The 25887-nt window shown below is 48.3% G+C and overlaps 2 protein-coding genes across 6 annotated transcripts; one reads left to right on the top strand and one right to left on the bottom strand.

The window, feature by feature from the left end:
- Nucleotides 1-1403: 1403 nt before the first annotated feature.
- On the top strand, nucleotides 1404-17681 carry ubtfl (upstream binding transcription factor, like). 5 transcript variants are annotated; one of them, XM_073490937.1, is made up of 20 exons: nucleotides 1404-1554; nucleotides 3071-3171; nucleotides 4218-4393; nucleotides 7158-7241; nucleotides 7729-7884; nucleotides 8036-8100; nucleotides 10290-10410; nucleotides 10497-10607; nucleotides 10713-10840; nucleotides 11022-11163; nucleotides 11255-11296; nucleotides 11668-11781; nucleotides 11879-12031; nucleotides 12239-12349; nucleotides 12814-12899; nucleotides 14656-14845; nucleotides 15549-15596; nucleotides 16054-16191; nucleotides 16655-16762; nucleotides 17184-17681. In XM_073490937.1, the coding sequence occupies exons 2-20, from the start codon at nucleotides 3111-3113 to the stop codon at nucleotides 17262-17264; spliced, it is 2115 nt and encodes a 704-aa protein (XP_073347038.1). In that variant the 5' UTR covers nucleotides 1404-1554; nucleotides 3071-3110; the 3' UTR covers nucleotides 17265-17681. The 5 variants fall into 5 exon arrangements, with proteins under 5 accessions (XP_073347038.1, XP_073347036.1, XP_073347037.1 ...); XM_073490935.1 differs by having other exon boundaries at nucleotides 12239-12367; XM_073490936.1 differs by having other exon boundaries at nucleotides 1466-1554; nucleotides 11873-12031.
- A 1174-nt stretch (nucleotides 17682-18855) lies between these two features.
- fastk (Fas-activated serine/threonine kinase) lies at nucleotides 18856-24362 on the bottom strand. The gene is made up of 10 exons (XM_073491705.1): nucleotides 23711-24362; nucleotides 23282-23621; nucleotides 22813-23000; nucleotides 22578-22726; nucleotides 22283-22499; nucleotides 22037-22196; nucleotides 21389-21480; nucleotides 20618-21311; nucleotides 20392-20506; nucleotides 18856-20191 (listed from the first exon to the last, which is right to left on the bottom strand). Exons 1-10 carry the CDS (start codon nucleotides 24360-24362, stop codon nucleotides 20105-20107), a joined length of 2694 nt encoding a protein of 897 aa, XP_073347806.1. The 3' UTR covers nucleotides 18856-20104.
- Nucleotides 24363-25887: the final 1525 nt, after the last annotated feature.

Below are 25887 nucleotides of genomic sequence, written 5' to 3'. Positions count from 1 at the left end.
CGGTTACTATGGTGATGTGCTGCCCCGTTTGTTAGGAGTAGAATTCGACGGGCGGCACCTTTAATATTCAGAATATAACCTTTGAAACGATCTTCGTCTTTTACACATTTAACAACATCAGAAAATATGAACTACTATTATTATAGATTATAGATTCAGAGCTATAGAGGCCTGTCAATCATTTTACCAGTGTCCAATCCTGTGGTTTGAATGTGGCTGGTGGGCGGGACGTTTGAATCCTGCCTCTTAAATTCATGTTTGTGGCAGATAAACAAACACTTTTAGAAAAGTTTCATAAATGAGTTTTTCAATATATATTCCGTCCATCAATGCTTCCATTGATTCCTCCATTAAATCTGCTGACGCTGTTAATTATCTCTTCAAGTAGCAGCTGAAAACATTAACGAGAAGCTTAATGACACCTGAACTCATCATTCATGGTGACACACACACACGCACACGCACACACACACACACACACACACACACGGTTGATGAACTTCTTTCCTCTACTAATAAATAATTTAGTATCGATCATCCCGACCAGCAGGTGGCGGTGGTGAGGCGGACAGTAACACACACACACACACACACACACACACACACACACACACACACACACACACACACACACACACACACTCTGAGGGTCCTGACAGCTGATTTGGATCAAAGTTCGTGAACACACAGTTTGTGATAATCTGAAGAAATGTATTTAATTGATTTATTGATCGATTAAATATCAATAATTGTATCAATTACACACACACACACACACACACACACACACACACACACACACCTGTCCCGGGCCGGAGGACAGGTGTGTCAGGATGTCTGGGTGAGGGAGCGGTGAGTGGTGGAGGCCGGAGCCGGAGGCCGGAGCCGGAGGCCGGAGCCGGAGGCCGGAGCCGGAGGCCGGAGCCGGAGGCCGGAGCCGGAGGCCGGTGTGTCCTCAGCGGGCAGCGGCAGGATGCGGCTGCTGTCAGCGGCTCCTCCGCCGCCTCCTGCCGCTGATGAGCACCGCGACAGGCCGGCAGGAGCCCTGAGCAGCCGGCGGACCTGATGACTCCCTGCGCGCTTTGCTTCGTCCTGTCGGAGTCCGGAGCAGCCGGGCCGCCGCTCTCCGCCGCCTCCCCCCGGCCGCTGGCCGGCGGGTCCCCGGGCCCGCGCCCTCCGTCTCCCCGCCGGTTCGGCATCTGGACCCGGACCAGGTTGAAGGCAGGAGCCTGTCGCAGAATGTTCTGCTCGGCCTGAATGTGTCTGAATAAACAGTGTGAGTGCATGTGAGGAGGCTCGGGCGGGCTCGGCTGCCGCTGTAGCCGCTGTCTCTGGTTTCATCCTCCGCCTTTGTGCTCATGTTGTCCCGGAGTTCCTCCCCCTGCGGCGCTGGGCGGAGTTTCATACCGGACTAGACGCTCCTTTTGTCGGATTCGTTTCGACCTGACTCCCCGGGGTTTACGGCTGAAAAAAACACACTTTGAAAGTCCCGAAATAATCCAAAAGATCACAGCGGTGTTCGGTAGTGACCCGGGTCTCTGTCTGCACCTGAAGGTGAGTAGTTGGTTGTGATTTTAAACAGATTTCTGGGGTTTTCTGGTCGTTTGTCCCCGAGTCACCCGAACATTCATGGCGGCTTCGCAGTGGAGGCTTCTGGGGCAGCAGCCAGGCATCCAGCCCGCTCAGCACCGAAATCATCGGATTGGGCCGATTATCGGTGAAATGAGCGGCAGCAGACGGTCGTGTCGTTATTTTAACATCTTTATTTCCACAATCAAACACGCAGATGTCGAACAATTTCTCCATTTCAGCAGTTTTGCTAAATGAGAGGTGGTCCTGGCACGTGTGGACCGGAACCTGCTGCGAAGCTTCTCGGTTTATTTCTTCTTTTTATTTTCACACTTTTAATCGCAGATTTCACATTTAACCAAAAAAGGTGAGCGTGAGCGAGCAGCCCTGTGCGTGCCAGCGGAAGCTACGTGGTGACTCCTGCCGGAGGACGGACGCCATTACCGGGCAGCCGCAGCCCGACGGCCGCTGCTCGTCCCCGAAAACATTCGCGCTGTTCGGCTCCGTTCAGAACTCCATTTAGAAATCATACGACTGTCAGACACCGCGGCAGACAGTCATTAGTCTCACAGGTCAAATGTTTTGGTGATTTCGGCAAAAAATCACCGAGCGACTCTTCATTTGATTAAACTCCTGATTTACAGTCCGTCCAGGCTGCTGCCCGCCGCCCTGCGTGCTTTCTGTGCGCAGCAGCTTTTCTCATGTACTCTGTAAAACTCAAATCAGTGAGACTTGATGTGGTGGGTGTCAGCCGAACTGAGGACACAATCATACACACTCCGCAACCCGTCTTACATGAGCTTTGTGTGTACATACACGCACTTCTGATTAAAGTGACTGATTTATCAATGCAGTTTGGTGCAGGTTGTCTTTGGATCCAGCCTGTCCTCTGACTGACCTGTAACTGTTAAATACTGTGAGCTCAGTAACAGCAGCCGCCTGAATACTGCAGTACAAGTACTCAAATAAAACTGTAATCCTGAGTCAGAAGTACTCAGATACTGTAGTAAAACTAGAAATACCGCCGTGTAGAATTACTCAGTTACAAAGTCCTGCATTCAAAATGTACTTTATCTTGTGTCCATTACTTTAATGACTGTAAACTGCAGCAGTGAAATCTGTAATAACACAAAGTAACTAAAGCTGCCCCACAAATGTAACTGAGTAAAAGTACCACTGGAGTTTAAAGGGACAGAAAATACTCAAGTAAAGTAAAAGTACCTCAAAGCACAGTACTCTAATAAATGTACTTAGTTACTTTCCAGCACTGCTCATCAAACTGAACTGATCGTCTCCATGGCAACTGAGCTTACTCTAACCTGTGAAGACCATGTGACACAGCTCAGTGTGTGTGTGTGTGTGTGTGTGTGTGCGTGTGTGTGTGTGTGTGTGTGTGTGTGTGTGTCTGTGTGTGTGTGTGTGTGTGTGTGTGTGTGTGTGTGTGTGTGTGTGTCTGTCTGTGTGTGTGTGTGTCTGTGTGTGTGTGTCTGTCTGTGTGCAGAGGAGGAGGGGGCGGAGTCGTCTCCGTCAGCAGCTGCAGGATGAACGGCAGCAGCAGCGTCTCCAGAGCTCAGAGTGCCAGCAGGGTCAAGAGTGAGCCAGGTAACACACACCTGCTGTGACCTCATCGACACCTCACACACTCACCTGGCAGGTGTAGGTCTCCTCCCTCTGTGTGCCTTGTCTCAGATGGTTGGTTGGTTCGAGGTCCAATCAGCTGTTGACATTCAGACCAAATGTTGCTGCTGTGACCTGCAACTATGAACCAACCAATGAGAACACAGCAGGATGTGATGCAGACACAGTGTACATGTTTCCTGTTCTGATGTTCATGATGCCTGATTTACTTTCAAAATAAAAGCACGGTCAGGTCAATGTGTTTGCTCACTTCCTGTTTCATCACAGAGCTGCAGACAGTCTGATCTCTACCTGTCTGACTCTCTGATCTCTACCTGTCTGACCCTCTGATCTCTACCTGTCTGACCCTCTGATCTCTACCTGTCTGACCCTCTGATCTCTACCTGTCTGACCCTCTGATCTCTACCTGTCTGACTCTCTGATCTCTACCTGTCTGACCCTCTGATCTCTACCTGTCTGACTCTCTGATCTCTTGATCTCTACCTGTCTGACCCCCTGATCTCTACCTGTCTGACCCCCTGATCTCTACCTGTCTGACCCCCTGATCTCTACCTGTCTGACTCTCTGATCTCTTGATCTCTACCTGTCTGACCCTCTGATCTCTACCTGTCTGACCCCCTGATCTCTACCTGTCTGACCCCCTGATCTCTACCTGTCTGACCCTCTGATCTCTACCTGTCTGACCCCCTGATCTCTACCTGTCTGACCCCCTGATCTCTACCTGTCTGACCCTCTGATCTCTACCTGTCCGACCCTCTGATCTCTACCTGTCTGACCCTCTGAATCTACCTGTCTGACCCCCTGATCTCTACCTGTCTGACCCCCTGATCTCTACCTGTCTGACCCCCTGATCTCTACCTGTCTGACCCTCTGATCTCTACCTGTCTGACCCTCTGATCTCTACCTGTCTGACCCCCTGATCTCTACCTGTCCGACCCTCTGATCTCTACCTGTCCGACCCTCTGATCTCTACCTGTCTGACCCTCTGAATCTACCTGTCTGACCCTCAGACGAGTGGAGTAAGGAGGACTGTCTGACTCTGCTGGAGAGGATTCGCAGTCTGCTGCCGGACGGAGACGGGATGAAGTATAAAACCACGGAGTCGCACTTCGACTGGGACAAAATCTGTTTCGGCAGCTTCACTGGAGATATGTGCCGCCAGAAGTGGCAGAAAGTCTCGTCTGAGGTACGAACCGTTACCACGGTGACAGAGTTTTAGTTACTGTTACCAAATATCATGAAAGACATCCCATAATTCCCACTTATAGCAAGGCCTGAAGTTTGAAGTTGTAAAGTTGAGCTGAAGAGTTTGAATCACATGACTGACGTCAGGAAACGTCTTCGTGATCTGGTTCTCTTTGGTTCTCTTTGGTTCTGTTTGGTTCCGTTTGGTTCCGTTTGGTTCCGTTTGGTTCTGTTTGGTTCTGTTTAAACCTGTTAATTAATTAAAAAGGGCTTTTTTCCATGAATTAGCTGTAAATCTTAAAGGTCCCATATTATGAAAAACTCACTTTTTCTGGGATTTGGGTTATTTTGGGTCTATGGTGCTGCCACTCGCATAAACACTTTGAAAAAAGACCATCCGTGCTTTTTTGAGTGAGATACAGATTTCTGACGGTGTCTTGCCTGCAGTTTCCAGATGAGCGAGTCAAATTCGGCTTCGGTCACCGACGTCATTGACCGATCATTTGAATAATCCCACCCACCAGGTACAGCAGTACCGTCTCGGAGATCCACCATTACGCTATCGAAAGCACCACGTCAAAGCACAATGAGAAGTGTTCTGTTGTTGGTTCTGTCCCGGCTACAGAAGGACAGAAGAGACAGTGGTTGCGTTTCATTGTTAACGACAACGTGCCGGCTACGGTTCCTGTAAGTCTGTTTGTGTGTGCTAACCACTTCACATCGGACTGCTTCAGTAACGAGGGTCAGTACAAAGTGGGCTTTGCCTCGATACCGACCCTCGTAAAAGGATCAGTCCAAACCATACGGGACCCAGCAGCTGCACCCGAGCCACAGGTGAGTGTCGCCACGTGTTGACAGTATTTACAGTTGCCTACGAGTATGGCGAGGTCAGCTTGAAATTGGCTAACTAGTTAGCTCCGCTTCGGTCCGCTATGCAACGGCGTTTGGAGCGAGTTTAATGTTAATAATAAAAAGGGAGCTTGGTTGTCACAGTGAAAAGTCTGGAAACGTGCAGACTGGAGACAGAGACTATGCGAACAGTGTCCAAGAGTTTGGAGACTGTTGGAGACAAACGCAGCTTTCGCTAGCTGTTTTTAGATGCTACCTGTTGCAGGTCAGTGGGGGATGGGAGCCGGCTGGTTGTGTTGGGGATCCTGCTGCAGCCGCAGAGTCTGTTTCTTCAGGAGCCTCCTTCTGGGTCCGACTCTGGGTCAAACTGGTGCGGTTGAACGGCAGCGTCTCTGCGAGTCACAGCGGTACATCCACCGTAAACATTAGCGCATGCTACCGCTAGCATAGAGCCACGCCCCCTCCCTGAGAGGGGCGTGGCGCAGCACGGAGCTCATTAGCATTAAAGGCGCAGGCACAGAAACAGCTGCTCTCAGCAGAGCCACTTTCAGACAGAAAGTCCAGGACCAGGACGGGTTTGGGGCAATACACTTCCAATACAGTGATGTTGGACCTCTGACAGCTGTGTGAAATTGAAGAAAAACAGATAATATGGGACCTTTAATAACACCACAACTCATCATTCATTCTTAAATACTTCACATTCATGTGCAGGTCCAGGAGGAAGTCATGAAGCCTTCAACTTTACTCCAAATTAAGGTTCAGATTTTCAAATTAAAAGACAAGTGAAGCCTCTGTGACCACACACTGATGTAGACTGAGATGTTTAAGTGTTTTCAGGAGAGTTCAGACTTAATAAACTCTTAATAAAGATTTTCATCTAAATGAATATCTTACGGTTATTTTTGAAGGTTTAGTTTTGTTAAAACTAAAGTCACGATTTCGATTTTAAACCGAAATCGATCGAAATTAATTCACAATCTCGAACTTCGAATTAAAAAATGGATGGTCGATGCTGCCACGTCACGTCCGGTCGGCTTGCCGAGGGGAAACACGTGTTGAAGTGCTGCAGTCAGCCTCCTCTAGCTTAGCTGCTAGCTAAGCCAGTAGCTATTAGCTACAGCCAGTCAAAGATAGCATGGTGTTACACCACTCCGGTTCGGCTCCCGGACCGTGGTCGGGCAGCACAGGGGAGGTGATTTCCTCCAGGGCCGAAGTTTCTGTTTACCTTCGGGGTGAACCCGCTTTCACGTGTGAAGCTGGTGGGGAAATAACACCAGGGAGCTTTGCTGTATGTTGAGGAGCCGTCGCCTTTATTCAGCCAGGCTGCAGCCTGTACTGTTCACTTTGCTGCTGCTGCTGCTTTCCTTCTCCTTCCTCTCCCATTCATTCACTGTCCGCAGTACGCACGCTCCCTCTCTCGCCCACTCACACCTGACGCACCTTGTGTCCAGCTGTTGGAAATAGTTTAAGACACTTCATTGTTCAGAGGAGACTGTGGACATGGCTGTTTAATTTGTTTGTTTGTTTCGTTGTGAACTTGAATCATCTTCTGTGAAGAAGACTGCAGTTACAGAAGAGAAACTAGATGGCAGGTTATTTTGTTTAAGTTTCCAGTTGACTGAAGATATAAGTTATTGTTACATTATGTTGTTAATAAAGGTTTTAAATTTGACAATGTAGTGTGGTACATTGCTAACAAAGGTCAGATATTATATTACATAAAAGTCTAGTCTAAAAATGGCACAGCAACCTGCGCTTTAAAAAAAATACATGTAAAAATCGAGAATCGAATCGAATCGAGGATGTGGAGAATCGTGACACCCCTAGTTAAAACATGAAGTCATCTTACGACACAACCAACCATCTGAGCATCGTCTCTGTTATTGATCATCAATCACGTGTTTGTGTTTCAGGTCCGTAAGTACAGAACGATGACGGAGCTCATCGTAGACGCCACGGAGTTCGTAAAGAATCCGTACAAAGGCAAGAAACTGAAGGTGAGAACCACCGAGCTGAACCAGCTGCTGCCGGTCTGCCGGGCTGGTCCTATCGTGAAGTGTTTATAGAGAGCTGAAGCCCCGCCCCTTCCTGTTCCCTCATGGACCTTATTGATCAAAGCTTTGTCTGTAGTGATGAAGAGAGACAGATGATGTTGTCAGTTTGTTGTATTAAAGTTTGCTGTGACGTCACTAACGCCGCCGCCGGCTGTGACGTCACTAACGCCGCCGCCGGCTGTGACATCACTAACGCCGCCGCCGCCGGCTGTGACGTCACTAACGCCGCCGCCGCCGGCTGTGACGTCACTATCAGACTGTCTGATGACAAACTGACAATCGTGTGTGATTCAGACAGGATCAGTACATCACCTGTCTCTCTTCATCACTACAGACAAAGCTCTGATCAATAAGGTCCATGAGGGAACAGGAAGGGGCGGGGCTTCAGCTCTCTGTAGATGTAGACGCTGACTCGACCTCTCTTGTTCAGACTCATCCAGATTTCCCAAAGAAGCCTCTGACCCCATACTTCCGCTTCTTCATGGAGAAACGAGCCAAATACGCCAAAATCCACCCGGAGATGAGCAACCTGGACCTGACCAAGATCCTGTCCAAGAAGTACAAGGAGCTGCCCGACAAGAAGAAGGTTCGCCCAAACTCTGCAGCTGATTGGCTGAAAACAGAATGTTTGGATCACGATGTGACTCAGTGTTGCTGCTGACGACTCGTGTTGTTTTTTAAATGAACCCATTTGTTTTGAATAATAACAGAATATGACCTTTATTCAATTGATGCAGCAAAAGTACATCACAGAGTTTCAACGAGAGAAAGAAGAGTTTGAGAAGAACATGGCTCGATTCAAGTACGTCCACCTGACAACAGCTCACTGATACACTAAAGCTAAAGCTAATGTTAGCTAACTGACTGTCAGCTGTAACACTAGACCATATGCTGAAATTTACTGTGTTAGTCTTTAACATGTAGCGTTAGTCTTTAACACATAGCGTTAGCCTTAACATGTAGCATTAGTCTTTAGAACATGGTGTTAGCCTTAACATGTAGCGTTAGTCTTTAGAACGTGGTGTTAGCCTTAACATGTAGCGTTAGTCTTTAGAACGTGGTGTTAGCCTTAACATGTAGCGTTAGTCTTTAGAACGTGGTGTTAGCCTTAACATGTAGCGTTAGTCTTTAACACATAGCATTAATCTTTAACATGTAGCGTTAGTCTTTAGAACGTAGCGTTAATCTTTAACATGTAGCGTTAGTCTTTAGAACGTAGCGTTAGTCTTTAACATGTAGCGTTAGTCTTTAACATGTAGCGTTAGTCTTTAGAACGTAGCGTTAGTCTTTAGAACGTAGCGTTAATCTTTAACATGTAGCGTTAGTCTTTAGGAAGTAGCGTTAGTCTTTAGAACGTAGCGTTAGTCTTTAACATGTAGCGTTAGTCTTTAGAACGTAGCGTTAGTCTTTAGAACGTAGCATTAGTCTTTAGAACGTAGCGTTAATCTTTTACATGTAGCGTTAGTCTTTAGAACGTAGCGTTAGTCTTTAACATGTAGCGTTTATCTTTAACATGTAGCGTTAGTCTTTAGAACGTAGCGTTAGTCTTTAACATGTAGCGTTTATCTTTAACATGTAGCGTTAGTCTTTAGAACGTAGCGTTAGTCTTTAACATGTAGCGTTAGTCTTTAGAACGTAGCGTTAGTCTTTAGAACGTAGCGTTAATCTTTTACATGTAGCGTTAGTCTTTAGAACGTAGCGTTAGTCTTTAGAACGTAGCGTTAGTCTTTAACATGTAGCGTTAGTCTTTAGAACGTAGCGTTAGTCTTTAGAACGTAGCGTTAATCTTTTACATGTAGCGTTAGTCTTTAGAACGTAGCGTTAGCTTTTAACATGTAGCGTTAGTCTTTAACATGTAGCGTTAGTCTTTAGAACGTAGCGTTTATCTTTAACGTGTAGCGTTTATCTTTAACGTGTAGCGTTAGTCTTTAGAACGTAGCGTTAGTCTTTAACATGTAGCGTTAGTCTTAAGAACATAGCGTTAATCTTTAACATGTAGCGTTAGTCTTTAACATGTAGCGTTAGTCTTTAGAACGTAGCGTTAATCTTTAACGTGTAGCGTTTATCTTTAACGTGTAGCGTTAGTCTTTAGAACGTAGCGTTAGTCTTTAGAACGTAGCGTTAATCTTTTACATGTAGCGTTAGTCTTTAGAACGTAGCGTTAGTCTTTAGAACGTAGCGTTAGTCTTTAACATGTAGCGTTAGTCTTTAGAACGTAGCGTTAGTCTTTAGAACGTAGCGTTAATCTTTTACATGTAGCGTTAGTCTTTAGAACGTAGCGTTAGCTTTTAACATGTAGCGTTAGTCTTTAACATGTAGCGTTAGTCTTTAGAACGTAGCGTTTATCTTTAACGTGTAGCGTTTATCTTTAACGTGTAGCGTTAGTCTTTAGAACGTAGCGTTAGTCTTTAACATGTAGCGTTAGTCTTAAGAACATAGCGTTAATCTTTAACATGTAGCGTTAGTCTTTAGAACATAGCGTTAATCTTTAACATGTAGCGTTAGTCTTTTACATGTAGCGTTAGTCTTTAGAACGTAGCGTTAATCTTTTACATGTAGCGTTAGTCTTTAGAACGTAGCGTTAGTCTTTAACATGTAGCGTTTATCTTTAACGTGTAGCGTTAGTCTTTAGAACGTAGCGTTAGTCTTTAACATGTAGCGTTAGTCTTTAGAACATAGCGTTAATCTTTAACATGTAGCGTTAGTCTTTAACATGTAGCGTTAGCCTTTAGCACATGGTGTTAGCTTTTAACATGTAGCGTTAGTCTTTAGAACGTAGCGTTAGTCTTTAGAACGTAGCGTTAATCTTTAACATGTAGCGTTAGTCTTTAACATGTAGTGTTAGCCTTTAGCACATGGTGTTAGCTTTTAACATGTAGCGTTAGTCTTTAACATGTAGTGTTAGCCTTTAGCACATGGTGTTAGCCTTTAACATGTAGTATTAGCCTTTAGCACGTGGTGTTAGCGTGACTAACATCAGCTGACCTGCAGGGAGGATCATCCCGAGCTGATCGAAGAGAGGAAGAAGTCGGACCTGCCGGAGAAACCGAAGACTCCTCAACAGCTGTGGTACAACCACGAGAAGAAGGCCTACATGAAGCTTCACCCCGAGGTACACACACACACACACACACACACACACACACACACTGTATACTGTCTGTACAGGCTCAGTCATTTTGCTGTTTTGTGTCTCAGGTGAGTCAGAAGGAGCTGAAGGAGGCTCTGAGGAGACAGTGGTCCCAACTGTCAGACAAGAGGAGACTCAAGTGGATCAGCAAGGCCCTGGAGCTCCAGAAGGACTATGAGGTACCTGAACCTGACTGAACCAGACTCTGACAGTCCATATTCAGGACTGAGTGTTCATACTGTGTGTGTGTGTGTGTGTGTGTGTGTGCGTGCGTGCGTGTGCAGGGCAGTATGAGAGCGTATCATGAAGCTCATCCAGACGTGAACTCTGATGATCACGTCCGGTCCGTCCTCACCAAAGCAGAGAGACAGCTGAAGGACAAGTTTGACGGACGACCGACGAAACCTCCACCGTGAGTCCTAATGAGCACTCAGCTAACGAGGACCTGACAGCGCTAATGAGCTAAATGCTAACATACTTATAAAGTAGATACTAATCAGTTGATGTCCTAGATACTAGTGAGGTGCTGCACAACATACTAGCAAGATGATGAACAAGAACATGTGTGTGGCTAACAGCTGTGTTTCGTCTAGTAACGGCTACTCTCTGTACTGTGCGGAGCTGATGGTGAACATGAAGGACGTCCCCAGCACTGAGCGGATGGTTCTCTGCAGTAAACAGTGGAAGATGATGACGCAGAAGGAGAAGGACATGTTTCAGAAACGCTGCGAGCAGGTTGGTGCCGACACGCTGACATCACAGCAGGAAGCATCTCTTCTCAAAGCTGCTCTCAGCTCACCACTCTGTCTCCTGTGTGTCTCATCAGAGGAAGAAGCAGTACGACATCGACCTGCAGAGGTTCCTGGAGGTGCGTATACATCAGCTGACCCCCGCAACCAGAAACAGCTGTTTATCTTCTGTCACTTCACCTCACAGACCATCAGAACACACTTCGTTCAAACTCAGCAGGAACTGAAGCGTGTTCGTTTCTCTTCTGCTCCAACTTTAATTCACCCACAAGTTTGATGTGGACGTCAGTCCGGTGTCCGGCTGGACGTCAGTCAGGTGTCCGGCTGGACGTCAGTCAGGTGTCCGGCTGGACGTCAGTCAGGTGTCCGGCTGGACGTCAGTCAGGTGTCCGGCTGGACGTCAGTCAGGTGTCCGGCTGGACGTCAGTCAGGTGTCCGGCTGAACGTCAATGCTGAACCGCTGTCTTCATGAGGCTGGGTTGTGTTTCAGAGTCTTCCAGAGGAGGAACGAGACCGTGTCATGACGGAGGAGAAACTGGGCGGGGCCAGATCAGGAGGGGGTGTGGCCTCCAGCCCTCACAGAGCCAGGTCTCCTTCTGTCAAGGTGCGTGTGTGTCCTCAGCAGTGTGATCATCACAGATGCTCTCTGACTTCACCTTCACAGGTGTTCTGATGTTGGTTTGGTTCTGTCCCAGGAACAGTGTCGGGAGGCGGAGCCAGAGCAGTGGGTACCTGCCAGTCTGCCAAAAGAGAGACGGGACGGGAAGAAGACGGCGAAGCTTCCAGAGACGCCAAAAACAGCGGAGGAGATGTGGCAGCACAGCGTGATCGGAGACTACCTGGCCAAATACAGAGTGAGCTTCATGTCTTTATTTGCTGTTTATAGCTGTTGCTATGGCAATCAGGGAGGCCGTGAAGGATTGAAGTGTAATGTACTAAGAGAAAGTCTCGTCTCTGACGGGCTGTGGAGCTCACATGGAGACGTCAGGATTGTTTGACTTGAACGCTGCTGCATTGTCTCGTGTCCTCTGACCCTGCTGGTCATGTGACTCGTCCCTCAGAGCGACCGCAGGAAGGCTCAGGCCGGGATGGAGGCGGCCTGGAAGTCGATGGAGAAGAAGGAGAAGATTCCCTGGATCAAGAAGGCAGCGGAGGACCAGAAGCGTTACGAGGTTCAGTACCAGCCTGTGGTCAGTGAGCCACGCCCCCTCCAACTGACTCCGCCCACTACCTGCTGAGGCTGCAGCCACTCCAGAAAAAAACAAAGCTTTTCCCTCTTTAATCACTCATTACATATTAATGTTCTGTAACCACGTCCCTGTGGACATGTCCTCAGTGTCTCTGTGTGACTGTGGTGTGACAGTGGACATGTCCTCAGTGTCTGTGTGACTGGTGTGACAGTGGACATGTCCTCAGTGTCTCTGTGTGACTGTGGTGTGACAGTGGACATGTCCTCAGTGTCTCTGAGTACTGACAGTGGACATGTCCTCAGTGTCTCTGTGTGACTGTGGTGTGACAGTGGACATGTCCTCAGTGTCTCTGTGTGACTGTGGTGTGACAGTGGACATGTCCTCAGTGTCTCTGTGTGACTGTGGTGTGACAGTGGACATGTCCTCAGTGTCTCTGTGTCCTGCAGAGGGAGCTGTTGGAGATGAGGACTCCGCCTGCAGCTCAGAGTCACAGGAAGCCCAAGTTTGACGGAGAACCAAAGAAGCCTCCAGTGTGAGTCCTGGCCGCCGGAGCTGTTTTCTGAGGGGGTTGTTGGGGGGCGGGCGGTGATGATCTGAGTTGGTGTGTAACACGCAGTTATAAGAGAACCAGGATGGAGGAACACGGCATCTTTATTGTTAAGAAAATGAAACTTTGATAACTAATCAGGCCATTTAAGGAACATAACAGCATGGCTGTACCCTTGTGTCTGCGCTCCTGACTCCGCCCTTCTCTCAGTTGACCTACTGATGAAGATTTTAAGCAGGGTGGAGACGTCGCTTTCCTCCATAAGGTCACTGTGAGCGTTCATAGCGGTCAGTGTGTTAGTCTCTCCTGCGTGTTGCGCAGCCAGGTTTCAGCCTGCGCAAGGCTGAGAAAGAGCGCTCGGATGCCGCCACAGATATGGGCAGGGCCAGACAGCTTCGTGAGCTTCTCCACCTGCGACAGCATGGAGCGGGTTTGGAGCTGCAAGGTTTGCAGGATGGACACAACATCCTGGATGGTGCTAACTTCTCGTCCCCTACGCACATCCCTCAGTATGTCCGGCTCAAGGCTCAGCCGCTCTCGTGTAGACGGGGTCAGTTCCGGGGAACCCGCATCCACTCGCTTCCCCTCAGCCGCCTCAAGAACTGCCTGCTCTCGCCCTGCGGCTACGCGGAGTCCCTCCTGATCGAAACGCCGCTCCGCCGCGGAGCGCACCAGGTCCAGGTGCAGCCTGACTCCTATGCCAGATGCCCAGGCTACCGTATGTAGTCGGGCAGGCTGCGTATCACAGCAGAAGCAGGGATCTCTGCATGAATCTTATGACACAGATAAATGTAAGTCCGACAAGTTGAGTTTAAATTCAGATTCTTTATTTTTTAAAGCGTAGTGCAGCGGGTCGGGAGGCTGATGGGGCGCCCCTAGTTCCGACGTCTATGGTGTGAGTGTCGGACTGAGCAGCACCGTCCGCTGTGAGCGGGTCACGTGACTGTTGCCATGGTGATGGTGATACTGAAGTATTGATCAGGTTATCAATGTGTTGATCAGACCTGTACGTTCTGATTATTGGTCATTATTGATCTGCATATTAACTTGCTGATCAACCCTCACAGACTCAGGCAGCTGGTGGCTAAAATATCTGAGGTTCTTAAATGTTTGATAACAGATGATTTCATAACTGGTCAGCGGTGTCACACACGTCCCGCTTGGACCTTCAGGGCCTCCGTTGTGAATGTGATTACATCATCACATTCTGCAGCAGTGATCCTAGTTTCTTCCTCTGGTTGCAGCCGAGCTACTTTAGTTGTTGATGCTCGGTGGATGGGTTCTGTCTCTGTTCTGGTGGAACTGTTCGGACTCGTCTACACGGTCAGTAAATGAAACGCAGGCTGGAGGATAATATTCTAATAGATGTCTGTAAGTTGAGACAAACATTAATGTGGAAGTCTGAAACATCCGAGTTCATCTGTTAAAATCAAAAACTAAACTTCAGGTTCTGCTGAGTCAGATGATGTATGACACCTGATGCCTGACCGGTCCTGGTCTTTGAGGGTTCATTGATTGATTGATTGATTGGTTGTTTGGTTGACGATCAAAAGACTGCAGCCGATATTATCTTCACAGTTTAGAAACAGGAGCCAAAAAAAGACTTTGAAGACTTAAAAACCAAAGAAAACCTGAAAACCAGTCGAAATCCACACGCGCGAAGACTGAAGTGTAAAATTAAAATAAGAAAAAAGAAGGACAGAGGTCAAAGGTTAAAGTCTGTAACGTGACGGTCCAACAGGAGCGGCTATCAGATGTTCTCCCAGGAGCTGCTGACCAACGGAGAGCTGAACCACTTCAGCCTGAAGGAGCGCATGGTGGAGATCGGCAAGAGGTGGCACAAACTGAGCCAGAGTCAGAAAGACAAGTACAAGAAGCTGGTGGAGGAGCAGCAGGTGGAGTACAAGGCCGAGCTGGAGGCCTGGGTCAAGGTAACAAACAGCCTTCATCACAGTCACATCAGTCAAACTCATTTATTTCATTTTCTCATCAGTCAGTGATTTCATAATTCATGATTTCATAATTCATGATTTCGTATCTTAAATCTGTCTGATCAAGTCGTGTTTCTGTGTTGATGAGAATTCAGGAAAAAATCCAAATAAATGAATTTATTAAAGAAATAACATTTTAGATCCTTTTTCTTGTTAATTGATGTCAATGAACACACCGACTGTAAACTTGTTGTTAACGAGGAACATTAAAGAGTAACTAAACCCCCTCCAAATGTATTTGAGTATGAAGTAGTGTTGTTGATTGATTCTGGTCCAACTCTTGACATTTTAGTCAAAGTATTTCAGTTTGGCGTATTTTGTTGTAAAAATGTAAGAGTGACTGCCCTCTATGGGTTGAAACCCGGCTATTACAATCGAACTTTGCTATTGGCTGAGATGGAGGCGTGTCTTCACTGCTCCTGGAGCCCTGCTCAGAGTCCAGGCATTTTTTGAATTTCCAGCCTAGATGCACCTCAGCCAAAACCTAGGGGTTCAGTTACTCTTTAAATCACATTCTCTAAGCAGTTTTCTCTCTAAAACAGTTTGTTTAATGTGACTTTTGATCCAGTTTGATTTGCTGCTTCGGTCAGGACAGAAAAATGAACTGGAGCTGATAAATTGTCTGATTGTTTCTTCCCTGCAGTCCCTGTCTCCTCAGGATCGAGCCGTCTATAAAGAGTTCTCGTCCTCGGTGAGTCTCTGCAGTCTTTGTTTTAATTAACATCATTTATTATAAACATTTAGTCCTGATGTGTCTTTTTGGAACGCAGTGATCCGATTCATGAATTAAATTTAACAGCTGAACTGTCGCTAATCCGCCACAAACAAGCTAACATAACATTAACAGGCTAAGCTAACATGAAGGACATCGAGCTAACATTAGCAAGGTGAAACAACACCAGCTATCAGGACTCAAAACGGTAGTAGGGTCAAATTAGCTAATATGGCATAGCGTTAGCATAGCTAAGCTGTCGTTCATGAGTCATCAAAAATATTTGAATATAAACAAACACAAAATGATTTTTTGTCATGACCATGAGACCAACTTTTATTTCCTGTCTTTAAGCTAACGTAGCGTTAGCAGTGTGATTCAGCAGCGATGTTTCCGTGTGTTCACCTGTTTGTTTGTTTGTTGTGTTTTCCATCAGAAACGTCGCAGCACCACTAAAGTCCGCAGCAGTCCCGGAACTAAAGTCCGCGTGACGGCCAAGGGGAAGGCTGCTAGTTCAAGAGCCGCCGCGCAGACGGTCGGCGTGGCCAAGAGGGCCATGGCGTACCGAGCCAAGGTAACACAACAACAACACACAACAACACATAACGACAACACACAACAACACACGACAACAACAACACACAATGACAACACACAACAACAACACACAACGACAACACACAACAACACAGCCATAAGACAAGTTTTTACTGTGTTCAAATATAAACAAATCTGAGTAAAATATTATCAGCCAAGTTAAAAATTAAACATCAGAAATGAAACGTGAACAGTAAATATCATAAATATCAATATAGACGGGATCACAGCTGAACATTTATTTGTGTGTTAAAGGTTTTTGATGATGATATTTGACGTGATGTCCCTTTATTGAACTAGAGCTGTAGATGAGAGCTGTGGTGAAACAACAAACCGAACAATACACTTTATCAAACCTTATAGCAGAACTTGTGTATTAAGCCCTCAGTGAGGTCTGTCAGGCTATGTTGTGACGCAGCGTCCGTCCGTCTGTCTTTCAGCAGGACATGTCCGACTCAGACGAGGAGGAGGAGAAGAGCGACTCGTCTGACTCTGATGAAGACGATGAGACGTCAGGATCCACAGACAGCGACGACGAGGACGACGAGGTGAGAAACACTCTGTGATCAAATGTTTCATTTCAATCATTTTAAATCAGTCATTTGTTAAAGTAGTTTCATTATTGTCTCCGACGTTTGATTCATATTATCAGTTAATAAACTTTATAGATTATAATTGATTAAATTAAACTAATCTAAACTTGTTAAATTAAACAAATAGAAGAAATCGGAGCTGAACTGAAGCATTAACGTCTTTCAGCTATAAACGTGATGACATCGTTCATTATTCCATTAAAATCCTGTTGAATTTATCTGTAAGTATTATTATTATAAATGTTAACTTTAATGTTCAGGTTCGACCTGATTACATCATCTTACACAAGCCAGAATCACCATGGCAACCACTGAGCAACAAAATGTGTGTGACTTTCACTTCATGAAGCCACTTCCTGTTTTGTGATTTCGTCAGAACGACGATGACGAAGAGGATGACGAGGACGATGAAGATCAGAGCTCCTCTGAAGAATCCAGTGACTCAGACTCGGACTAGCTCCGCCCCCTCCACCTCATTGAAGAGGACAGGCTGTGCAGGCCACGCCTCCTCGCACGCTGATCATCCCGGCGGACCAATGAGAAGTGGTGACACCATACTGCGGTCGCGCTGGCCCCTCCCACCTCCCCTCTGAAGGGGGCGGAGCCTGACGGAGTGTTTTGTTACGTTTGTTTCCGTTTTTATCGAGTGTTTGTTGGTTTTTATCTGACGGACGTTTTAGACGGGCGGAGATGTTTGTTTTATTTTTTGGCGCGATGGCGGTGGGCGGGGTTTGTACAGAGTTGACAGGCAGGGGGAAGGGGTGGAGCCTATTGTTTGCTATTAGTTACCGCTGAGGGAGGGGTCAGTGTTCAGCCTCCAATCAGCTGCCTGCCTGAGAAAATTATTAACAAATAATAAATGCACTTTTTCTCATTTCTGTTGTCTGACTTGATTTGTCACTAAACACACCGTGACATCACAGCTACAGGCGACAGTGTGACATCACAGCTACAGCGACATCAGTGTGACATCACAGCTACAGGTGACATCAGTGACATCACAGCTACAGGTGACATCAGTGACATCACAGCTACAGGTGACATCAGTGACATCACAGCTACAGGCGACAGTGTGACATCACAGCTACAGTTGACATCAGTGTGACATCACAGCTACAGGCGACATCAGTGTGACATCACAGCTACAGGCGACATCAGTGTGACATCACAGCTACCGTTGACATCAGTGACATCACAGCTCCAGGTGACATCAGTGTGACATCACAGCTACAGTTGACATCAGTGTGACATCACAGCTACAGGCGACATCAGTGACATCACAGCTACAGGCGACATCAGTGTGACATCACAGCTACAGGCGACATCAGTGACATCACAGCTACAGGCGACATCAGTGTGACATCACTGCTACAGGTGACATCAGTGACATCACAGCTACAGGTGACATCAGTATGACATCACAGCTACAGGTGACATCAGTGACATCACAGCTACAGGCGACATCAGTGTGACATCACTGCTACAGGTGACATCAGTGACATCACAGCTACAGGTGACATCAGTGACATCACAGCTACAGGTGACATCAGTGACATCACAGCTACAGTTGACATCAGTGTGACATCACAGCTACAGGTGACATCAGTGTGACATCACAGCTACAGGCGACATCAGTGTGACATCACAGCTACAGTTGACATCAGTGTGACATCACAGCTACAGTTGACATCAGTGTGACATCACAGCTACAGGCGACATCAGTGTGACATCACAGCTACAGGCGACATCAGTGTGACATCACAGCTACAGGTGACATCAGTGACATCACAGCTACAGGCGACATCAGTGTGACATCACAGCTACAGGTGACATCAGTGTGACATCATGACTGACAGTTGTCTGTATTTACCCTGAGGACAGCCACAGGTCCTTCATGTGTTCTTTAATCTGAGTAATTGAACCCCTTCCATCAAAGTGCTTTAATTTGAAAAGCCCTTGTGAACACAGGAAGTAGTAAAAGGACCTGACTGGTTCTTACCTGTGACTGTCCACCTGTGGAGTGAAAATAAAAACGAGCGTCAGACGAGTGGAGTTTGGTTTCAGTTTTATAGACATTTGAATGAATAGATTTATATAAACAAGCTTCTCAGTCCGTCCGTCACCGATACACAAATAAATAATCTGACCTTTGACCCCAACATTTATCACCCACACATCATCATCGTCCTCCAGGCCTTTGGCACACACACCACGTTACTGTGGCAACAATCCTTTCACTCAGAACTACAGTACCCATCAACCCCTGCTCTCACCACAGAAAAACTCTTTAACTCCATCGTCCGGTTTTATAAAACATTGACGCCCAAAAGAACTAAGTCCACACATGCATCATCATCATCATCATTACCAAACGTTATAAAAAGATATGTTTGTTCATCCACACAGCGACCAATCAGATCACAGCAACATGATGACACATTAAAAGACCAGCTGGGTGTTCTCTCTGGCGACCACGTTCCAATATAAACCACTGTCACACCTGATGGTGCGTTCAAGGACACTCCAAACATTTTTAACATGGGGAACTTTAAATGTACATGTTTACAGATTGTTTGTGTTTATGTTTTTAGTTTTGAACAGCTCTGATTTACTGAAAGTACCTGAACAACACACGACGGAAGAATGAGATTCATTTATGAATTATGTTTTTCTTTAAATACACTGAAAATTGAACAGGGTTTGGTTGGTGACTGGTGGAGTTCTGCTAAGTGACTTTGGATTTATTTCTCTGCAGCAGGTTTAATATTTATTTTGTAGAAACAAACAGAAAAGAGATCAATCTGAAACATATTTATCTGATTTGGAAAATGGGCAGAAATCAGCGAACAGGTCCTTTAAAAGCTGATGAGTCTGAGTTGACCTCCTCGTTAATGTTTACAGCTGCAGCTACACTTTATTTTCATCCTTCATCTGTTGATGATGAACTGCTCACTCACTGCTTTATAAAAATGTTCATAAAAAGTGTCGTCTTGTTTTCAAACTGGCAGCAGACGAGTTATTGATTAGCTGATTAATTAACTGATTCAATGATTAAATAACTGGTCGCTGCAGCTGTGATCTGAATAAACAAGACATTAACGTGAGGAAGTCGTCGCTCTTTTCCTCACTCATGTTTGACTTCTGACCCCAATCCAACCCCAGAACCAGGACACACACACACACACACACACACACACACACACACACACACACACACACACAAACAAACACACAGTCTCTCTCTCTCTCACACTCACACTCACACTCACACACACACACACACACACACACAGAGCGTCATAGTGGGACGTCCAGCAGCTTCTTGTGCAGGTACTGCTTCACCTCCTCGATGCCGTTCAGCTTCTCCAGCTCGTGGTACGGCAGCTGAGAGGGGACAACAAGGACAACAGGTCACATGACGTGAACACACAGACAGACATTCTCCACTCTCTGATCTACATCACTGAACAGGTGTAGTAACTGTAGGAAGGAGACCCTGAACTCATCAGCCTCCACAGTCTTTCTGAAAGCAGGCGAGTCACCGCCTGCTGGTCATCAGACATAAAGTGTGTGTTGCAGCTCACCTGCAGGATGACGTATCCCAGCAGCCTCAGGTGTCGGTCCCTCATGGCTCGGGAACCAACCAGAACCTCACAGTTGTGGCAGTAGTGCCACTTATCATTGACGGACATGATGACCCTGCAGAGGACAGATCAACCAATAGTCATCAATATGTGATGTGACGTCACTGTGGTGACATCGTGACCAGGTTCTGTTAGTGGACCCTGTATGATCAGGTTCTGGACTCACCTCCTGATCTTCCTCTGGTCTGTAGGGGGGCTCTCTGCATCGGGTCTGTTGGGGGGATGGAGCTGTGGAGGTGACGCTGCCCCTCTGTCAGCCCCGCCCCCCTCAGAATACGTCACATCCTCGTAGAACCCAGGAAGCTCGCAGTCCGTCCCCTGGCCCCCCGCACTCCCCTCGTCCTCCAGGATCTTCCCGATGGAGAACTGGAAGAGTGAGTCTGAGGCGGTGGTCCCTGTGGGCCCTGGGGCCCCGGGCTGGGCCAGGCCGTCAGAGGGGGGGCTGCTGAGCGTGGAGCTGTCCTGGCTCTCCAGAGAGTGCTCCTTGGCCAGACTGGAGTAGTAGTCCGCCGCAGGGACGTAGTAGGGGCCGTAATCCAAGGGGCCGCCATTAGTCCCAGCCCGCGGGGGCCCAGAGGCCACTGTGGCCCCCACCGTGCTGCGGATGTGGTGGGGCAGGAAGGACCGGGGCTCCATGGACCCCCCCATGACCTCACCCACCTGACACGGCTGCTCCGCCCCCTCCTCCAGTGCCACAAATGGAGAGAACTTCTGGAACTCTGAGGTCACCACGGTTACCGCGGCGTCAGCTGGCTTGGTCGCAACGGCAACGCAGGACGGAGGAACAATGCTGAGAGCCAGACCAGATCCAGTCCTGATGGGAAGAACCCGACCAGAACTGTCCATCCACAGCACAAAGTCTGGAGACCAACAGATGGTAATCAGATTACAGCAGTCAGTGTGTAGTAGTCTGTGTGTAGTACTCTGCGTGTAGTACCTGTGTAGTACCCCGGGGGCAGTACTTCATCCTGTTTGTAGTTCTGCTCTCCCACCAGCTGTCTCAGAGCCTCGGCCACCAGACCTTTATAACTGACAGGACACAAACGGATCAGAACCAGTTTCAACAGGCCTGGCTCAAGTCCAGCACCGTCACTCACCTGAAGAACCAGTTCAAACAAATCAGAACTGGCTCGTAATAATAAAGAAGTGTCTCCAACTCAACAACTCACTAAACTGACACATTTGTTAAGGGAGTCTGGGGACAAAGAAGTCGCCTATACTGGTTACTGTTTAGTGTATCTGTAAAATGTGACATGTTTAGATCAATAAAATGTTTCTTCTTTCATAAATTGAGTGTAAATGGTGAAATCAGTGTAAACAGTGTGTTCAAACAGCTGCTAAATGTTGGCAGGTAAGACTTTAGCACTTTAGACACAGAAGCAGACAGGCTGGTGCAGCCATGCTGCCACAAACTGACACTTTTTACAAGGAAACACACAACTTACTGTTTTCATTTAATGCTGAATTTACAAGAAGGAGACAATGATTTAGAATTTGTCGTAGCCGTTTCACAAAGTTTGCTCAGTTTCTCCTCATGAAACAACTTTTAAAATCACTACATTTGATAAAGGAGTCTGGTGACTACCTGTACTTGCGGTTGACCTCATCAGCAGTCAGAGCGTGGTCAAACATCAGGACCTTGTGGGCGTCTTGCAGTCTTGGTCCGGTGTAGTCGCGGTATTCGAGTTCCACAGCAGCGTCGAGCAGAGAGAGGTACCGCCGGACGATCAGAGCGTACGGACTGTCTGTGGACAAAATACCAGAAACAGAATATTTCCTGCAGCCTCTGATAAAACCTGCGGTCTGTACTGGTGGAGCTGTGTTCACGTACTGGTGACGTTGCTGATGAAGGCGGAGGAGAAGACACGGTGCAGCACCAGCCCGGGGAAATGTCCCAGCTGGAACAGAGACATGAGGATGTTGACGGTGGCGAGCGGCGAGCTGAGTGCCTTCAGCTCCACCACCTCCTCCAACCGAGAGAAGAACTGCTGCTCATTGGAGGGACGGTAGCTCATCCTGCTGAACGGGAACACCAGCTTCTGGATCACCTGAGGACACACACACACACACCTGCAAAGTCCTGTACACACACACAGAAAACCACAAGAGCACCTGTAGACCCACACCTTACTGTCCAGGTACTCGGCCTTCTTCACCAGGAAGTCTGCGATGGTGTCGAGCAGCCGCGTCTCTCTGAGGCGATGGCGAGCGATGTATTTGGCGATAAGAGCCATCGTGTACGGAGTGATGCTGTCCACCTTCTTTGGCAGCTCCTCTGTCAGAGAGCAGGTCACATGATCAGCTGGTCACACGATGAGTACACCTGTGATTCTTCCTGTGTGTCATGTGATCAGACTGTACCTGCCAGGCTGCTGATGAACCTCTCCTGTCTGTTCTGGTAGAACAGGTGAGAACTGAAGATCAGCTCCAGACTCTTGTTGCTTGCCTCTCGAGCGCACGCCGCCAACATCTCATCCAGCAGAGCCATCTCCTGGTCACGAACACCACTGACACTCGCCAGGGTGTGTTTGACCAGACGGAGGATCTTCCTAAGAGATGATGAAGACACAAAGGTCCTAAATATGCAGAAACAAAACCTGTTTAACGAGTTTCACTCTGATAAACCAGCGAGGGCAGGGCTCTGCTCTGTGTGTGTGTTTGACTGAGGGCAGGGCTCTGCTCTGTGTGTGTGTTTGACTGAGGGCAGGGCTCTGCTCTGTGTGTGATTGACTGAGGGCAGGGCTCTGCTCTGTGTGTGATTGAGGACAAGACTGAGCTGCGCACACACACTTAAATACTGCACACAGACTGATCTCCTGTTTTTACACACCTGTTGGCGAGCAGCTGTTCAGGGTTTGAAGGTGTGTTGTTACTGTTGGTTGTGGCAGCATTAGTGCCCCCTGCAGCAGCAGCAGCTTCTTGCGGCTGCAGTGAGCGCCACTTGAGTCTGTAGTATGACAGCAGCAGGAAGAGCGTCTGAGGGTGGCGCTCTCTCTCCAGGTTCTTCTCCAGGCCAGCCAGGCAGGCCTCGGTCAAAGGGTGCTGACTGCCCGGGTGGAGTTTCATGCTGGAGCTGAACACCATGGACACATCCTTCTGGTTAAACTGGTTCAGTCTGGACTGAGACTCCGCCTCTAGCACCTGTACCACCTGAGAGTCACTGGCAAGACCTGCAGAGAGCAGACACATCATCACACCAGAACACCTGAGACCACTACAAAACGTTTCATACATGTCTGCTGACATCAGGATGACTCACCAAGCGCAGCTACGGCGTACAGACAGTTGACAATGCTGAAGTTGTCGAACTTGGCGCAGTCGTTGACAATGGCGTTACACAGCGTCTGAAAGTCCTGATGCTCCAGAATCTGACGAGCGTCTCCGCCTTCTGCTGCTGCTGCTGCTGCTCCTCCTCCCACGACGTCTGTGTCCGAGTCGCCCCCCCCTCCTCGCGGTGGGCCCGTGGCCTGTAGCAGCTGCCCGATTTTCTGCAGGGCGACGGGGTAGTGGTTGTGGGAGATCTTGGCAGGGTTCTGGGTGACCCAGCGCAGCACCTCGTCAGGACGCCGTGAGCGCTCGATCAGACGCTTCATAGTGAAGAACGTGTCGTAGCTCATCTTCTCGTGGATGAAGTTCCACGTCTTCTTCTTACTGCCAGCTGCAGATGCCCCTCCGGCTGCTGTCCCGCCTCCGTACACGTGGAAGTGGGAGTGGTGCTGGTAGTGTGGGGGGAGCGGGGGCGGGGCCAGGTGGGCGGGCTGCGGGTGGGGGTGAGGGTGGGGGTGGTAGTGGTGGTGGTGGTAGTGTGCTCCTCGGTGGGCGTCAGGGCGGCCCTGGTACAGGGGGTAGGCTGGGGGAGGCGGGGCTGGGTGAGGGTGGTGGGGGAGGTGAGGGTGGGGCGCCTCGAGCATGGCGAGACCCGCCCTCCGCCCCTGTTTGACCCCACCTCCTCCACCTCCACCTCCCCCTCCTCCTCCTCCTCCTCCTCCTCCTCCTGCAGTACTGTAGAGGCGGGTGGCGTACATGGCAACAGAGCGAGCAACGGGGTGGGGGGGGAAGGGAGGGCGGCTCAGGAGGCGCCACCCAGTGGACAAACACAGCATAGTCCAACAGCCGGGACGCCTGGAGGAGACAACATGACGCTCCTGCAGAAGGAGAGGAGAGGAGAGGAGAGGAGAGGAGAGGAGAGGAGAAAGGAGAAAGGAGAGGAGGGGAGAGGAGAGGAGAGGAGAGGAGAGGAGAGGAGAGGAGAGGAGAGGAGAAAGGAGAAAGAAGAAAGGAGAAAGGAGAAGAGGGGAGAGGAGGGGAGAGGAGAGGAGAAAGGAGAGGAGAGGAGAGGAGGGGAGAAAGGAGAGGAGAGGAGAGGAGGGGAGAGGAGAGGAGAGGAGAGGAGAGGAGAGGAGAGGAGAGGAGGAGAGGAGAGGAGGGGAGAGGAGGAGAGGAGAGGAGAGGAGGGGAGAGGAGTGTGATGAATAAAAAGATTCTGACCCACAATCCTTTGCTCCTTGAAGCTTGAAGTCCTTGGACTGAAGCTGTGATGATTCAGGAGCCACAGGGTCAAAGTTCACAGCTGTCATGATGCAGGAGTACTAAACATACTACATGCATCAGTCTGTACTGTAGGTCGGTCTGTAAGTCGGTCTGTAGGTCAGACTGTAATGTAGGTCAGACTGTACTGTAGGTCGGTCTGTAAGTCGGTCTGTAGGTCAGACTGTAATGTAGGTCAGACTGTACTGTAGGTCGGTCTGTAAGTCGGTCTGTAGGTCAGACTGTAATGTAGGTCAGACTACTGTAGGTCGGTCTGTACTGTAGGTCGGTCTGTACTGTAGGTCGGACTGTACTGTAGGTCGGTCTGTAGGTCAGACTACTGTAGGTCGGTCTGTAGGTCAAACTGTACTGTAGGTCGGTCTGTAAGTCGGTCTGTAGGTCAGACTGTACTGTAGGTCGGTCTGTAGGTCGGTCTGTAGGTCAAACTGTACTGTAGGTCGGTCTGTAAGTCGGTCTGTAGGTCAGACTGTAATGTAGGTCAGACTGTACTGTAGGTCGGTCTGTAATGTAGGTCGGTCTGTAAGTCGGTCTGTAGGTCAGACTGTAATGTAGGTCAGACTGTACTGTAGGTCAGACTGTACTGTAGGTCAGACTGTACTGTAGGTCAGTCTGTACTGTATGTCAGACTGTACTGTAGGTCGGACTGTACTGTCGGTCAGACTGTAGGTCAGACCGTAATGTAGGTCAGACTGTAGGTCAGACTACTGTAGGTTGGTCTGTACTGTAGGTTGGTCTGTACTGTAGGTCAGACTGTAGGTCAGACTACTGTAGGTTGGTCTGTACTGTAGGTCAGACTGTAGGTCGGTCTGTACTGTAGGTCAGACTGTAGGTCAGGCTGTACTGTAGGTTGGTCTGTACTGTAGGTCAGACTGTAGGTCAGGCTGTACT

This window comes from Pagrus major, chromosome 21, assembly GCF_040436345.1.
Source record: "Pagrus major chromosome 21, Pma_NU_1.0".
Classification (NCBI taxonomy): Eukaryota; Metazoa; Chordata; class Actinopteri; order Spariformes; family Sparidae; genus Pagrus; species Pagrus major.
The sequence above is the reverse complement of the archived record's forward strand: the minus strand, read 5'-3'. Positions and strand labels throughout refer to the sequence as shown.

Excerpts from the sequence above, each read along its gene's own strand:
- ubtfl (XM_073490933.1), top strand. The coding sequence starts at position 3,111 with ATGAACGGCAGCAGCAGCGTCTCCAGAGCTCAGAGTGCCAGCAGGGTC. Across the intron at positions 4,394-7,157 it reads GGCAGAAAGTCTCGTCTGAG|GTCCGTAAGTACAGAACGAT; the intron begins GTACGAACCGTT and ends TTTGTGTTTCAG. Across the intron at positions 16,192-16,654 it reads CCATGGCGTACCGAGCCAAG|CAGGACATGTCCGACTCAGA; the intron begins GTAACACAACAA and ends TCTGTCTTTCAG.
- fastk (XM_073491705.1), bottom strand. The coding sequence starts at position 24,362 with ATGCTCGAGGCGCCCCACCCTCACCTCCCCCACCACCCTCACCCAGCC. Across the intron at positions 23,001-23,281 it reads GAACAGCTGCTCGCCAACAG|GAAGATCCTCCGTCTGGTCA; the intron begins GTGTGTAAAAAC and ends ATCATCTCTTAG. Across the intron at positions 21,312-21,388 it reads GCCCCCGGGGTACTACACAG|ACTTTGTGCTGTGGATGGAC; the intron begins GTACTACACGCA and ends GTTGGTCTCCAG.